General features: G+C 35.1%; 1 protein-coding gene across 1 annotated transcript in view; it reads left to right on the top strand.

Moving 5' to 3' along the window:
* Positions 1–15,631, top strand: part of LOC134528958 (uncharacterized) — a 267,148-nt gene that overhangs the window by 195,907 nt on the left and 55,610 nt on the right. The window contains exon 18 of the mRNA XM_063362626.1: positions 5,523–5,654. Within this exon, the coding sequence (XP_063218696.1) occupies positions 5,523–5,654 (132 nt within the window). The remainder of the gene's footprint in view (positions 1–5,522; positions 5,655–15,631) is intronic.

Below are 15,631 nucleotides of genomic sequence, written 5' to 3'. Positions count from 1 at the left end.
AATTCTGCAATTAAAAAAAATAAACAAATTACTAGCTTCTCTCGATTTCTACAGTCTTTATGATGCGCGTGTCTGTTACATGCTTTGACATGTGTTTCATGGCATTTCCACTTAACAGTAGACTAACCATGTATATTAAGTGACCAGGAACGTAATATGTGGCCAGGTCCATTCAGTTTGTTGCCCAGGCACTTACAGTTTATGATCAGGACATCTAGTTGGTGTCAGGAACATTCAGTTACTGGAGATAAACATCTTGCAGCTGGCCAGGCACAAATTGTAGATTCGCCAAGCATGCCCAATATCAGGCGTATAGACCAAGCATCACCGAACCACGAGGTATTTCTAACAAACATAACACAGTTCAAGCAGACTAAACAAGAGTCTCAGAACTGATGGATCTACAGTATGGTTGAATCTGTTACAAGAAAATAGACCAATCTACTAAGCTTCTCTCACATATACTTAAGAAACAAAAATTCCTCAAAAATTACTATACCAAGACAAAAAGCTGCTGTAATATTAAGACATCAGTCGTAAGTACGGACTTAACGACGCACAATCATAAGAAAATGATCTATATTTGGTCTAACATTAAAAAAGAAGTAAGCTCATTTGAAAGCACATTCTAAAAAAGGAAGCACATTTGGAAGCAAATTAAAAATGAAACAAATTGAGAAGCACATTAAAAAAAGAAAGCACATTTGAAAGTGCAATTAAAAAAGGAAACACATAAAGAAAAGCATTAAAAAGGAAACACATTTGGAAGCACACTCAAAAAAAGAAAGCACATTTGGAAGCACATTCGACAAAAAGAAAGCACATTTGAATGTTAATTCAACAAAAAGGAAGTACATTTGGAAGTTAATTCGACCTAAAGGAAGCACATCTGGAAACACATTCGACATAAAAGGAAGCACAATTGGTAGCACACTCAAAAGGAAGCACATTTGGAAGTACATTCGACAAAAAGGTTACACATCTGGAAGCACATTCGACATAAAGGAAGCATATTTGGAATTACATTAAAAAAGGAAGCTTATTTGGAAGCATATTAAGCAAAAAAGAAGTACATTTGAAGGCCCATTCGACAAAAAGGAAGCACATTTGGAAGCACATTCGACAAAGATGAAGCACATTTGGAAGCACACTAAAAAAAGGAAGTACATTTAGAAGCACAGTCAGCAAAAAGGAAGAACATTTGGAGTCACATTCGACAAAAAGGAAGCACATTTGGAATCACATTTTACAATTAGGAAGTATATATGGAAGTACATTCAACAAAAAATAATCGTCTGTGTAATAAACATTTTTGTATTAATTATACCTGATTAAAAAAATATTTTAAATGCTGATATCAACAGAATTTCAATAGTCAAACGAAACTCTGAATAAAATTGTTTGTCTCATCTCAAAAAAATTCATGCAGTGATTGTTTTCTCAGGAATAACTAAAAGCACACTTAGAACACCAACATAAATCTTTCCAAGAAAAAAATCAGGAACACACGGAGAATACCAGCAGTTGTTTCGCCAGCAGAACACCAACAAAATATTTATAGGAATAATTAGAAGCACACGGAGAAAAACAACAAAATATTGACAGGAATAATCAGGAGTATACAGAGAAAACCAACGCACATCTTGCTAAAACAAGCTCACTAAATTTCGAAAAATCATTTAAGAAATAAAAATTACAAATAAACTTCTGTTAGCATGTGAACTTCTTTGTTTCAGCAAGGATAGAGTTCTAGCTCAAGCCAAAATTTGTTTTGAAAATTTTAATTTTAAAGTGATTTTTTGATATTTACTGATCTTGTTTTGGCAATACGTGCGTTGGTTTTCTCCATGTGCTCCTGATTATTCATGTCAAAATTTGGTTGGTTTTCTCTGTGTTCTCCCAATTATTCCTGTAAATATTTTGTTGGTGTTCTCCTAGTGCTTCTGGTTATTCCTGGCATGACAACTGCTGGTATTCTCCGAGTGTTCCTGATTTTTCCTAGAAAAAATTCGACATAAATATTTCGAAATAATTCAGTAATCCAGTGGGAAATAAAAATGTGCTTTTCGTCGATGATAATACTGATAGCTACGATGATAGCGACAGTGACTTTGAGACGATAAAAGACGATAAAAGAGAAGACTTTAGAGATCTTCAAACTATTAATAATAAACATTCCATGAAAACAGAAGAAATTGATTACACATCATGGGAAGATCCTAACAAATTCGTCGATTTTCTGAGACTGCTAATGGCATCGATTAGTGGAGGAAACTACTCGCACATAAACGAAGTAGCCTTCATAATCAAAGAACTGGGGCAAGCTGGCTATCTAAAATAAAGACTTTTTTTTAATGCATGTGTATAAAATTAAAAAAAAATCGGTTACATTTTTCAAAACTTATTGTTTTATTCATCTAAATCTGATTTATTATTAAGACTGAGTTCTCGTAATACAACTTCCATTAGTAAATGTGCCTCCAACGGTGCTTTTTTTTGTATGTGCTTCCAAAAGTGCTTTGTCGTTTGAATCTGCTTCCAAATATGCTTCTTTTTTGTCCAATGTGCTTCCTTTTTGTACAATGTGCTTCCAAAAGAGATTCCTTTTTGTTGATTGTGCTTTGAAATGTGCCTCCTTTTTGTCGAATGTGCTTCCACATGTGCTTCATTTTTGTCAAATGTGCTTCCTTTTTTGTTGAATGTGCTATCAAATGTAATTTATTTTATTGAATGCGCTTCCAAATGTGTTTAATTTTTTATTGCACTTCCAAATGTGTTTCTTTTTTAACTGTGCTTACAAATGTGCTTAATTTTTTTAGCGTGCTTCCAAATTTGTTTCCTGTTTTTAATGTGCTCTAAAATAAACTTCTTTTTTTTAATGTTAGACCAAATGTACGTCCTATTCTTTAATTTTGCATCGTTAAGACTATATTTACGACTGATGCCTTAATATTCCAGCAGCTTATGGTCTTGGTACAACAATTTTGAGGGATTCTTGTTCCTAAAGTATATGTGAGAGAAGCTTAGTTAGTTGGTTTATTTTCTTGTAATAGATTCCATCCATAATGTATATCCATTAGTTCAAAGACTCTTTATTATGTTTGCTTGAAGTGCGTTATGTTTGGTAGAAATATATAACAAGTTTCGATGAAGAAGGCTTCTTGGTTCGGAGATGCTTGGTCTATATGTCTGACATTGGATATCACCTGTTTGAAAGTTATTTATCTCAGGTATCGTAAAAGAAAGCATCATGGTTCGGTAGTGTTTGGTATATAGTCTGATTTTGGACGTATTAGTTTTAGTTTAGAGTTAAGAGTGAAGGGATTTAATCCTCTCATCAATTGCTGCTATGGCTGGCAAATTCCCTCCTAGCACATGATGATACATGGCTAAAACCCTGAAAAATTAGGCATTTAGGCTTCGGCCTGACACGCACCTAGTCTTCCCTACTTAGGCCTCTCCCAAGTACACTTAGTTTTAAGTTACGTTAGGAAAAAATATCCCTGCGTACCAGCGAGAAATTATCGAAAATATATATATTTTTTAATTTTTATCTACAAATGGCATGACGCTTGATGTTATGTTAACAAATTAGTTGATTTAGATTTTTGTTAACGATTACAGTTAAATATTAAAACATGCTAAGTAGAAAGGGCAAATACTGCTTAATGTAACATGATATGCAGATACGAAGAGGTCAACATTAATTTATGGGAAAACTAAATCAAAATATTTCAAGTGTTAGGGTTCTACTGTGTGGGAATCTAATATACTTATCTTAAGAAAAAGTAAATAAGAACAAACCTTTTTTTAGATGCACATAATTAACTGTACTTGTGACATGAGTTTCATTAGAGTTAAGATATTACCTGACAATCTCAAGAGCGCTTCAAAATTGAGCTTGTTGTTATTGTTGTTGTGTTGTTGTTTTGGTAACATCCACGATTTGCTTGTTATTAAGCTGATTGGGAGGGCATTAACAAGACAAACTTAACGTGATCTGAAAACTAAAAGCACCACACGGCGGGATTCAAGCCTAGAACCCACGCATCGAAGTTAGCGTTTCAACCAACTACGCTCTTGAGGTCGGAACTAGGGTGTCAAACTTCGCAAAAGATGATTCCCGTTACCGTTGAATCAATAGTGCGGTCACGATTATAAGCTAACATGATTTGTTGAAAGCAAATAACAATAATTATAAATACTCTGACAGGCAGAGACCTTCACTGCCGCTAAAATGTAGTTTGCTAAGTTTGTAGCCTGCACACCACAGAGGAGAGAGTTGCACAGTGTAGTTCTACAAGGACGGGTTAATTAGTCTTTGAGCACCTCTCTTTAAAATTCATTGTAAGTGTTAGTAAACTGGACTCGCAATCCAGAGTGCCCAGAATCGGATCCGGTTCGTGGATTTTCATTTTTATAGCGTTTCGAAATCACTCTAGGAATATGCTACGATGGTTACTTGCACTGAAAAAAAAAAACAATTTGGCAACGTTCCTTTACATTTAACTTAATTAACCTGTAAAATTGTATAGGAATTTTTTATACAAATATGATAGATTTATTATACAATAAACATATTCCTTAACAAAAGTTTGAGAGAAACCATGGACTTACGGTCGATTTCCCATAAAATTGTAAATGTTAATAACTCCCATTATTTGCTTAAGAAAGATAACGAAAAACATGTTAGTGTGTACTTTATCCCACAGACAATTTTTTTCCCAATAACTTTGATCTGTGTCCTGTGTTACCATCTCCAATGACGTCACTATCAATTAGACGTAAAACCCGAACGAAATAAAACTATTCAATCAGAAGTCCGTTGAATTTGATTTCAAAAATTTTGAGACGGGAGCCAGCATCTTACCATTACGAAGCCGAAGTCTCTGGCTTACACTCAAACATTTACGATTAATATTGAGGGAGCTAGACGAACAGGGTAGAAACTCAGCAGAACCAACGCCATTTTTTACACTCACCCATGAGTAAAGTTCATGTTGCAGACGACTGCATTGCGCTTCTTTGCAAGAAACGGCAATAATAACTTTTTAACACGCTTTTTTTGCCGCATTTTCATTAGCGTCTTTGCACAGTCCAGGCCAAACTGTGTAAACACGTGAACTCAACGATATCTGTTGTAATGCTAACCTCTGAGCCCGGTAATAGTGCGGCCATTTCACCTAACCTGTTTATGTTTTTTTGGAAACCTATGGGTGAAACCAATTTTTGATGCTTAATTCACACTTAAATTTCTCTATGGAGACTTGTGGCACTGATCATACCACTAAAGAGTCATATGACATTATGTTCTTCTATCACACTTGGAAATATCAATCATTTTAAAGATAAGTTATAAATAATGATTTTATACATAAATATATAAATTATATATACGCATATATACGTTATACATATTAATACATATACTGTACGCTAGATTTTATGGTCGTGCACAACGTATCAGGAGTTAAAAACAATGAAATTTTTATGTTACCCATTCCCTTTCACTTTTTTTTCAGGTCTGGCCCCTAACACAGTTTACAGGGTGACTGTGAAAGCGAAGAACATTAGAGCGCCTCATTTTGATGAGAAAAGCTTGTTTCCAGAAGAGCGACTTTCCTCCCACATAGACTTTCGCACACTACCGAAAGGTAAATTGTATTGCACTTCAATGTTTTAAAATAAATGTATATTGATAGAACTGTTACAAATTACGTGTTCCACATGTTTTTCAAGTTGTGCATGCGCATTATTACTCTGCTGTTCGTTCAAATGTCTCCTACATTTAGGAATAAAAGAAACAATTGTTGGATAACATCTGGTATAATGGGGGACAATTAAGTAAATTAGTGAGTGTTGGGAATGTAAACGTGATCATACGGTGACTGTTAGGGCATTTTCTATTATTGCTTTCTGTATGAAATTTGTCAAATCAATTAACGAGTAAAATATAACCACGCAAGATCTCGTCAATGTAAGGACGATTATTCAACCAAGAATTTCTTGAGTTAACTAATAACTTTATGAATTTCAAATACCATATTATTGTATCTAATATCATATTCACTACTTAGTTTCTCAACTGTAATTTTAATGCCTATTTTTAGGCATGGAAGTAATCAGTTCAGTTTATATGGAAAATTCCTGCCAGGTAGTTTCCCTGTTTTCACAAAGCGGCACATTTTCTTCATCCCCTGCCTATTATTTAAGCATCAATAATATTCTAAGTAGTGTATAAATTGGTCTCCTGGGTCAGCTATTCTCGAGAGGTGGGTGGGGTCGAGGAGCTGTCCGCCATTTTGGATTGTGACGTCACGGCTGCCAGCTTGGATGAACTTAAAACCTTGACTTTGATCTTGACCTTTAAAGTTTTACAAAAAATTACTCCAAATTTGCGGAAAATTAACCAAAATGACCCATAAATTCCAGTTTATAGAAATAAAATTCCTCCAAAAAATCTCAAAAAATCTGAAAAAGCAAATATTTACTTCGTGGAAAAAAATCCTGTTTTGGGATAAAATTTCCTGTTTTATCAATTTAAAACATGTCCAGTGGCTTGAAATGTTCCCATTTCCCTATTTACAAGCCTCTAATAAGCCTCCGAAGGGGATCTTTGACCTTGAACCCGGCAGCCATATTTGATTCTGCCTTATTTTTTTCACAGGAATTTCCGCCTTTTTGGAATCTAGAACCTTTTGCCGTCTTAAATTTCGCAATCTTGTATTATGAAATCACGTCTGCCATCTTAAAATTCCGCAAATATTAACACAGAAAATGGGAGGGGGGGATGTGTTTAAATAAAATAAAAATTAAACACCATTTAAATTAAATTTTAATAAAATAGCTTTTACATCATGGAGCTTGGAATCCTCAGTTCAAGGCTGATAAGGGTAAAAAAGGCAATAGCTCCTTCCTCCACGGAGGTCCCGACAGACTGACCTCCCACCACTTTAAGTCAAGGCAGATATTACGCCAAACAGTACGATGTTAAGGTGGCCATCTTGAATAGGCCATCTTATATTCGTCTGCTGTTCTTTACTGTCCTCATATAAGTTTTTTTTCCCTTGAATGCATTAGTAGTATTTATTACTGTGGCATCCACCGACTTGTCCGCAATCTTGAAATATTGACTCGATCGATTCCCGTCCTTGGTTTGATTCTTGCTCGATGCAAAAATGTTTATTGTATTTAGAAAACACTTATTTAATAAAACATGTTGAAAAATCTTAAATGCGGATTACAATTCTCACCCACGAGTCGCCAGTTAGCAGCCAATGCCATCTTGGGCACCATCTTGAAAATCAGTTGTTTTTCAGTTAGAAATTGGGGGAAAATTCCAAAATCATCAAAGCAAGTAAATTTAGGGCATTTTCACATAACAAAAGTTCACCCAACACAGCACACAATTGGAGTTCACAGTTTCATTGAAAGGACAATTATATATTTCATGATGCCTCGCATTAAAAATATGCACAAACGTCTTGCCACAGAAGATACATTTTGGTCTTGATGAATAAGCAACCAGACAGTCACAATTCCTGCGTGTTCTTTCAATTTTCCATAACTGGAAACAACACATGTTGCACTGATATGAATTGAGCTGAAAGTTATTAATACAATCGTGTATTACATACTCGCGAATTTTCAATTTTTTGTTGCTGTCACGGTAGGTACAGTTGGATGATGGAATACCACAAGTTGATGCTTCCTCTGTTTCGATTCCACTGATGCTGAAGACATTGCACGCGTTAAAGACTATTCAAGTGCTGTCGGTATCGATGGTACACCTGAACCGAGAGCTCTGGAGTTGTCAGCGTTGTTGCCGCCGGGGTCTCTGCAGCTGTTGACAGCGCTGTCGTCGTTGCTGCAGTCAGACTAGGCCGAGGATCTTTCAATTGCTGATGGTACCGGTTTTTTTTCTTTCCATTTCAGCTTTCAAGGCCAAGTAAGGATTAACACTGTTGAGAAATTGTCAGGAGAGAGTGTTAAGTAAAAACGGTGGAACGATTTGTAAAAAGATGGCGGAATAGAATATGGCGGCCGAGTGCAAGGTCAAAGTCATCCCAAATAGTCGCCTACTTCAAGGTCAAGGTCACATTTCCCCTCCGGAGGCTTATTGGAGGCACGTTAATAGGGAATTTAAGCCTCTTTGGGGACATTTATACCCGCTGGCATTTTGTTAGGAATATAACTGGAAATTTTTTTTCATAACGGGAATTCGTCCCTCGAAATGGGATTTTTTTCCAGATTTTTGGGCGGAAGTTTTTTCAGAAACCTGCGTATGTGACCGGTGAAAACAAGTTTGAAAATATTACTGAAATATTGGTTGTAGTCACAGAAAGACTGTAAAATTGTAAATCAATTTGGTTTGAAAACTAGGTGTAAGTATTGATACATGGGAATGTTGGAAAACGCCTCAGAATTAAGAAGATAAAGACAAGAGTACATGCGATATTGGGGATTCCACTTAGCCGGAGGGACTTTCGATCACTTGCCTATGACGAGCAGACAGTCCATTGTCAGTTTGCTATTGCAGTCCAATATTTAAGGCTGCTTTGTTTGTTATTTTGTGCTGAATGTTCTAAGTATATATTATATTCATGAGTTTTGTTGTATTGAAGCAAACGAGAACAGCACAGTAAATTTACAGCATAATAAACATTGAATTGTTTATTTTATATTAAATGTTTATTGACTGAGCAAAACCTCAGCTAATATTGCATGCTTCTTGGTACGACATGTTTCTTCGTTGCGCATATTCGTGACGACTCAGCTGTTTACTTTAAAATAGGTTTTAAAAAATATTGACATTAAATGGAATATATTATCACCATACCATTTAATAGGAAATTTACCATGAATCCATTAATTATATATCAAAATTTGTATTTAATTATAATTACTGACCAGTATTTAAATTTTCAACTATTTCAGAAACCATTTTATAGCTAATTGATCAATTATGTATGGTCTATTTAATAAACGTAGAATATTAATTATCACATTATTTACATGTGGCCATATAAGTGCGCTAAATCGACTATAAAAAGTCTAATACATAGGTAATTTGCTGTAACTCTATCACAAATTTCCCATACAATTGAATAGCTAAGTAATATTCATTGCATGTTATGGGAACCGAACCAAATTTTATTACTGAGTAGATATACAATCTGTTACAAAAATCATGACACGATCGCAGCCTTTGAACGTTTCTTGCAGTGGAACATGCCACCAAGAGGTCTGAAGTAGAAAGTCGAGCATAGAAATTCAGTAAAAAAAAAGAAAAAAAGAAATCCTATTATAAACATGCTGATTTATTGATTTCACATATTAAGATTTTCGTAGTGTGTTTTAAATATAAAATTGCCACAAATTCTAGGGATTGTAATATTAGAATTTTAATAACACACAAACATCCTGCGTAGGAAAACAATTTCATATTATTTGCAAAATTAGTGGTATAAATTAACGTTTTTTTTTTTTAAATTTGTATTCAAAAAGGTTAGGTTTGAGGTTTTGTAATTTATGATTTGATAAGTTTTCGTTTTGATGTCCAGATAACAGTTTTTCTATTGCGGTCGAAAATGTTGTGTGTATCCAACAGCAACAAATACGTGTGTGTTGACTTTGTGTAGTAAAAGAGCATGACAAAGGATTTATTCTCATATTAATATGTTTTTTTAATAAACTTACTAACGAGCAACAAAAATACACACATACTCAAATATATAGGTTTCGATAATCTATTTCTATATTTTATATTTGGGAAAATAATTCAATAGTTTTTGACACAAAACAGATAATTTAAAACATGTTTTGTTGGAAATTTAGCATCTGTATACAGTCGTTTAAAAAATATACATATATTGATAGAAGTGGGGAACACAGGTCCTAAAGGAATAACCCAGTTTTTTAATTGCAGGTTTGATTTATTACCTACTATTTAAACTATTTATTAAATTGCAACAATCTAAAAGTCTGTACACAAATTAATCATATCTTCGAAAAATACACTTTTAACTCATCCATCTAGAGCTCGACTCGATAGTGGCTCTCTCTACTGTTCGACTCTTGCCGCGTTACTTGGTCTCAATGCACTGCTTCGCAGAACTCAATCGTCCAACCACACACAAAACACCATCCCGCATGCTTCGGTCCCCGATTACCCTTCCACGATTCGATGTAGAGTGGCTTTCCTTTGAAACCCTGGCAAAATTTTACTAATTATTTCACTTCTTAAATTCCACTTCTTAAACATTCAAATAGCATTGGTTTTGAAAACTTGTATTTATATAGCAAGTCTAAAGATCAGCCGAAACATCAACATTTATATCTTGTGTAAGAATATGGTTTTAAAAATTGGTGAGAATGACTACGTGCTCGATCCCAGTCAAGCATTTCCCAACTCTGTACTAGTTTTGGTTGATGTTTTTTGTGACAAGCAGGCAATCGTGAAAAAAATACTAATTTATGGGTATCCACTATAAAGTCGACTGTTCCTACTGGTGAAAACGTACATCCAATCGCGAAAACAATTGATGCGGGATAACTGTAATCTCATAATTGTGTTTAAAACTGATGATCTTAATTCAAAAATGTATTTTCCGACTTTGTGTACATGGATATGAGCTTTCAGAAATATTTGTGGGCATGGTTTTAATGGTGCCAACAAGCATGCCTTCATAGTTATGGCTAAAGATTTTGCTTTACATAATGGCCGTTACCGATGTGCTTCGATTAATTTATAGTTTTATTTTCCTAAGTCATGATATCCAAGTTTAATAGCAGTGATCTTAAACATATGCAAGAACCATGCATGGTTTTACTCGTGAAGCTAACAGTGATTTAAGCTGGAAGATATTGAAAAGAGCGGCCACTCCTAGAGAAGATGATGACGCTGTAAATAAAAAGTACATTTATAGTTTGATCAGAGCAGTTACGAATGACTTACGCGTGTTGACAGATGAACTGACACATATGTTAAAGAGCTAAACATATCACTAACTGGGATGATAGATATGCAAGTGAGTCTTATTGAGTTCTTATGCTACATGGAAGTGAATGAACAACATTGATGTCTCAACTAAAAGAGAATCTCTTATAATTTCTCACAAAACTCAGTGATATGTATAATACTTTGTTGGAAGATAAAGTAAATTTTTTAAAGGACATACCTACTGCATAACAGGATGCAGACAATGATAAATGCTAGTCTGATTGAGACTCTGCAGACAATAAATTCTAGTAACGATGATATCTCTTAACAGTTTACCCTTTTAGCTCGCTCTGTCGACAGCATTAATAATGGTATTGTAGAATATTTTCTGGTATTTTGTTGAGCGCGAAGCGAGGGTTGTAAAGCCCCAGCTCCAAAACACACCTTTTTCCGAGGTGCGAACCCGAGCTATTGTGCTGCAATGTCGGGGCCTTAAAGTGTGTTCGGAGGTATAGAAGGATGCATTTATCATGTTTCCCATTCAGTTATGGCTCTCGAGGGGAGTAAGTTAGAGTATGTAATAGAAAATGTACATGCTAAATATTTACTCGCTAATGTTTGCAGCAATACACTATAATAAAAGCCATTTTTAAGCTAATTACTTCAAGACTTGACACAATTACACTGCCTACATATATCAAGTCTTCCAGGAACTAGTTATGTAAAGAGTGAAGATGTGAAGCCAGATTTCATGAAAACTTTAAAACATTGTGTAAATGAAACTGAGTTAAGTGGTGCCACTGGTGCATGTTCTAGCAGAAAGTGCCACGTTGGTGTGCCGGTTGTTTCTGAGAAGTCTGTAGGCAAAGCACAATCATATTTATCGAGCTACAGCCACAGGTCAAGTGATACTAAGTATTGGATTTATAAGACAAATGGTTATTGGCTTATAGGGAATTCAGAAGTGTTTTTCCCCCCTAATAATAGTATTCACTTGTCTAACTAATACATACAGCTTAGGGATTATTCGAACTGCAGTTTCGTCGAGAACCCCATATTTATTCACAATCTGCCTTAGAACAGTATAACCATCTACTTGAGATAATGAAAACATTTTAAAAGTAAATGATCTTATGACCAATCAATATCAGAAAAAGCTACTATATAAATTTTATTTCTTTAAAGAACTGTTTCCTAGTATTGCATTGCTTCAGGGCTGTGAATGGGTACAAAAATCATCGTATTTAAACAGCTTGAAGAATATACACACTGGAAAAAATGTTAAAGAGATCGTCGAACGATTAAGGCTGTTAATGTCCTCGCAGTCTGCTGGCTATACTGGGCATTGTAATGAAATTCTTTATATAGTGGAAAAGTTGCAGGAGTCATGATACATTTCAAAATGAACAGGCAAGACATAACCATCGAACTTCATTATGCGTGTTGCATCATATTTCCGTGTATAATGATGGTGATGTATGGCCTAAAGGACTTTCTGCAGTTTGACTTTCTTAAAATGATTCCATATGCATGTGTAAATAAAGGTTTTTAAATATATTAAGCTGATCTTATTGAGCGCAAGATGGCGAGGCTTTTGGCCGCTACAATGAAACATATTATGAAAGCCTAACGTCTTTTAGGCACTTTCAAACTGATTCCTGCAGTACGTTTTATAACAAGATTATTTTGCTTTAGTCAATGTGCATTCTATTGATCCTTATTCTACCTAAAGCATAATTAAGGCTCGGTGTTTCGAAAATTTCATTAGGACTCTGAGGTGTATGCTATTTTTGAATGTTTACCGCTCATGGCAGGCACAGATGGCTTGCTTTTTACCGGGTATTTTGCGAGAAATTAACAATAGGTTGTACAAAACAATCAAGATGTTGCCAAATTAAGTAAGTGGTAATTCTTTGTTGAACAGTTTATCAACAACATGAAAGAAATCGACGTAGATGGCCTAAAGCTCATATTAATGATTATGTTCGTTTATCGAGGAATAAGGACATGTTTACAAAATGATATAGGCCTAATTGGTCATTTGAGATACTTATAGTAATGAGAATTTGGAGTGATTCACCATGTGTGTACCATTTGGCAAATCTTCAAGGAAAGGTGGGTGTTTCCTTCTTGTTAGTTGGCTCGGGTAGGAATAAGATAATTTTTATAGCTTTTCCTGGTCCCAGCTGTACAGTGGGAGCTAGCATCCTGTAGATCGCGGGTGGGGGATAGCAACACGATAGATCATTAAATGAGCACATATCCTCTGGGGGAGAGGGTGGGTTAGTCTCGATTGTATGAATTAATGTTCTCTCTGGAGGTGTGTGGGAGTTGGGGGCGGAGGTGTGGAAGCTATTGCGCTCTTCGGACGCTGATGCATTGCCGGTAGAATGCGGGGAATGGCAGAAGCTGATTCTGATTCAGAAAATATCCTTATTGACAATCAACAGCGACTCTGATCGTGTAACATCTTCATTTTAGAGATAATTTTTCCTGTTGCTTCCTATGCAGGTTGAGGCTAAGATGGTGATATTTTTGGATGGGCCGAGCTAGGAAGACATCGCTGCTTGCTGGACAAGATATTGTCATGGGATGTGGATGAGGTGCTAAATCTTTGTGAATTCAAGAGTGCAGACTTAACAAGTATTTTCTAAACAGATGTGGACAAGAAGTGTGAGGAGAGCTGGGAGAGGGTTCAGATAAAAAAATTGTTTGCGATGGAGTTAGAAAGAGGATAAAGAAGAAGATGGCTCAGCATGTTTTATAGTTTTTTAAATATATTTTTGGTTGTTTAATTAGCTAGGTCAATTGACCATGGGGATTAAAATTTAGTAAGGGGGTAAGCTACCAGCACTGTATTTTTGTGTCTATGACAAATTGTTGATTTGTGAATACTCCAATACTTGTTCTCTAGTAAAAAATGACTATATATATATATGATTATAATTTAAAGGTTTAATTCATGTATTCAAAAAGGTGAGAACCCCTATTTGGTGGCTGTGAAAGTGCATTACATAGGGATGGCAATGCCTGAGGTGAGTATTCTATGCCACTCGTATATTGTGTGTGTTTTTTATTTGAGAAACTGGGTAAGAGACACATGAAAAAAATGTGGAATGGGGTTGTATAGGCTACTTGTAATCTCATTTTCTCTCTGAAACATGGATGTCAGAATTTTTATTTCTTAGTAATATTAAAAACCATTTGCTTATGGAATAGTTTTTATGTGTTGGATTTGGTATCTCCTCTCGCAAAGACTTGTGAAGAACACGCATTCAGTGCTAAGCAGATATTATACTTATAATAGTAATTTATTTTTAACATAATAAGTTTCCATTATACACATTGTTTAGATAAACATGACTACACTGCACAGGGCAAGACTTGCACAGAGGGCCTACACATTCTTCCACATCTCAGGTCACTGCAGATGAACTCTAACACTCAAATATTCTCATATTAGTCTTCTACTCTTTCCGCCATTTCATTTTAATAATCACACATTATGCTTCCATCATTTCATCTCCCCTCCTTGAAACTCCCCCTCCACCCTCATACCTTCTTCCTTCATTAACTTTGTGTAACTTATGTGGTTTGAGAGGCTTTAAAAGGTTATGAATTTCACCCTTTATTATTTTAACTCACTGCCTTCGATACATTCAATTTTTTTAGCTTCCACCAAGATGTTAGTCAAGGTAACCGCGAAAACTGTAATAAATTCGTTATTTTACTCCTTACATCCTTTCATTTGAATACCCACATGTCATGCCTCTCCATCATTTTATCATCGCTACCCTAATCACAAACCTTCAAACCTACTTCGTTACTGTCCTCCTCTGCTAATCTTGTAGTTATTATTTCATTCTATCATTCTTAACAAACTAGGGGTTTTGCGGTTAGAATGTTTGCCTTAAAACCTCAATATCACACTGCATTCGTGGTTCAAACCCACCAGCTGCACTCGAGATTTAATAAAAATATAAAACTATACAACTATACAGCCATTCCTTCAACCTTATGTGATGTCATTAGGATGCCAATAGAAACACCTGGCAGAGAACTTCCGAACCAACATGGCCGATACTACTCACACCTACCTAAAATGTTTGGAACTAAACAAGGGGTTATGGAGGGGAAGGGGGTGGTTATTAATCAACACCTTTCGAATTGATTGAATTATTAATTCAGTATAATTGAGATTGATGGGGTATTAATTGACAATAATTGATAGGGTAACGGGACAGATGGTGGTGACAAATTGAAATTAATAGGTTTTTAATAGTCCCATTGTGTGTCCCAGAACCAACAAGGTTCCCTTACTGACGATTCTACAAATTCAGAGAAGTGGAATGAGGTGAAATATTAAACATATAATATAATCTTTAAAGGAAGTAAAAATGCAAATGCTAACAAACAACACTTACTATGACTTACCAATAATTTGGAATCGAAAGCAGGTGAAAATATAAGGAAAACAAAAAAAGAAATTTACATAACCTTTAAAAATATATATTTACATCACCTTCTAGTTGTCTCCATAAATGTGAGAACAATAAAAAATCTCTTAAAGCTTGCAAGATCGAAAACTGTGATGAGGATCTATGGCTAAAACGATGGACACATTGTGATAAATTAAAAGAAAATTATAGTGTTCATTTTTATGAAGATTGTGGCAATGATCACTGGGAT

The sequence above is a fragment of the Bacillus rossius genome, chromosome 2 (assembly GCF_032445375.1).
Source record: "Bacillus rossius redtenbacheri isolate Brsri chromosome 2, Brsri_v3, whole genome shotgun sequence".
Lineage (NCBI taxonomy): Eukaryota > Metazoa > Arthropoda > Insecta > Phasmatodea > Bacillidae > Bacillus > Bacillus rossius.
The sequence above is the reverse complement of the archived record's forward strand: the minus strand, read 5'-3'. Positions and strand labels throughout refer to the sequence as shown.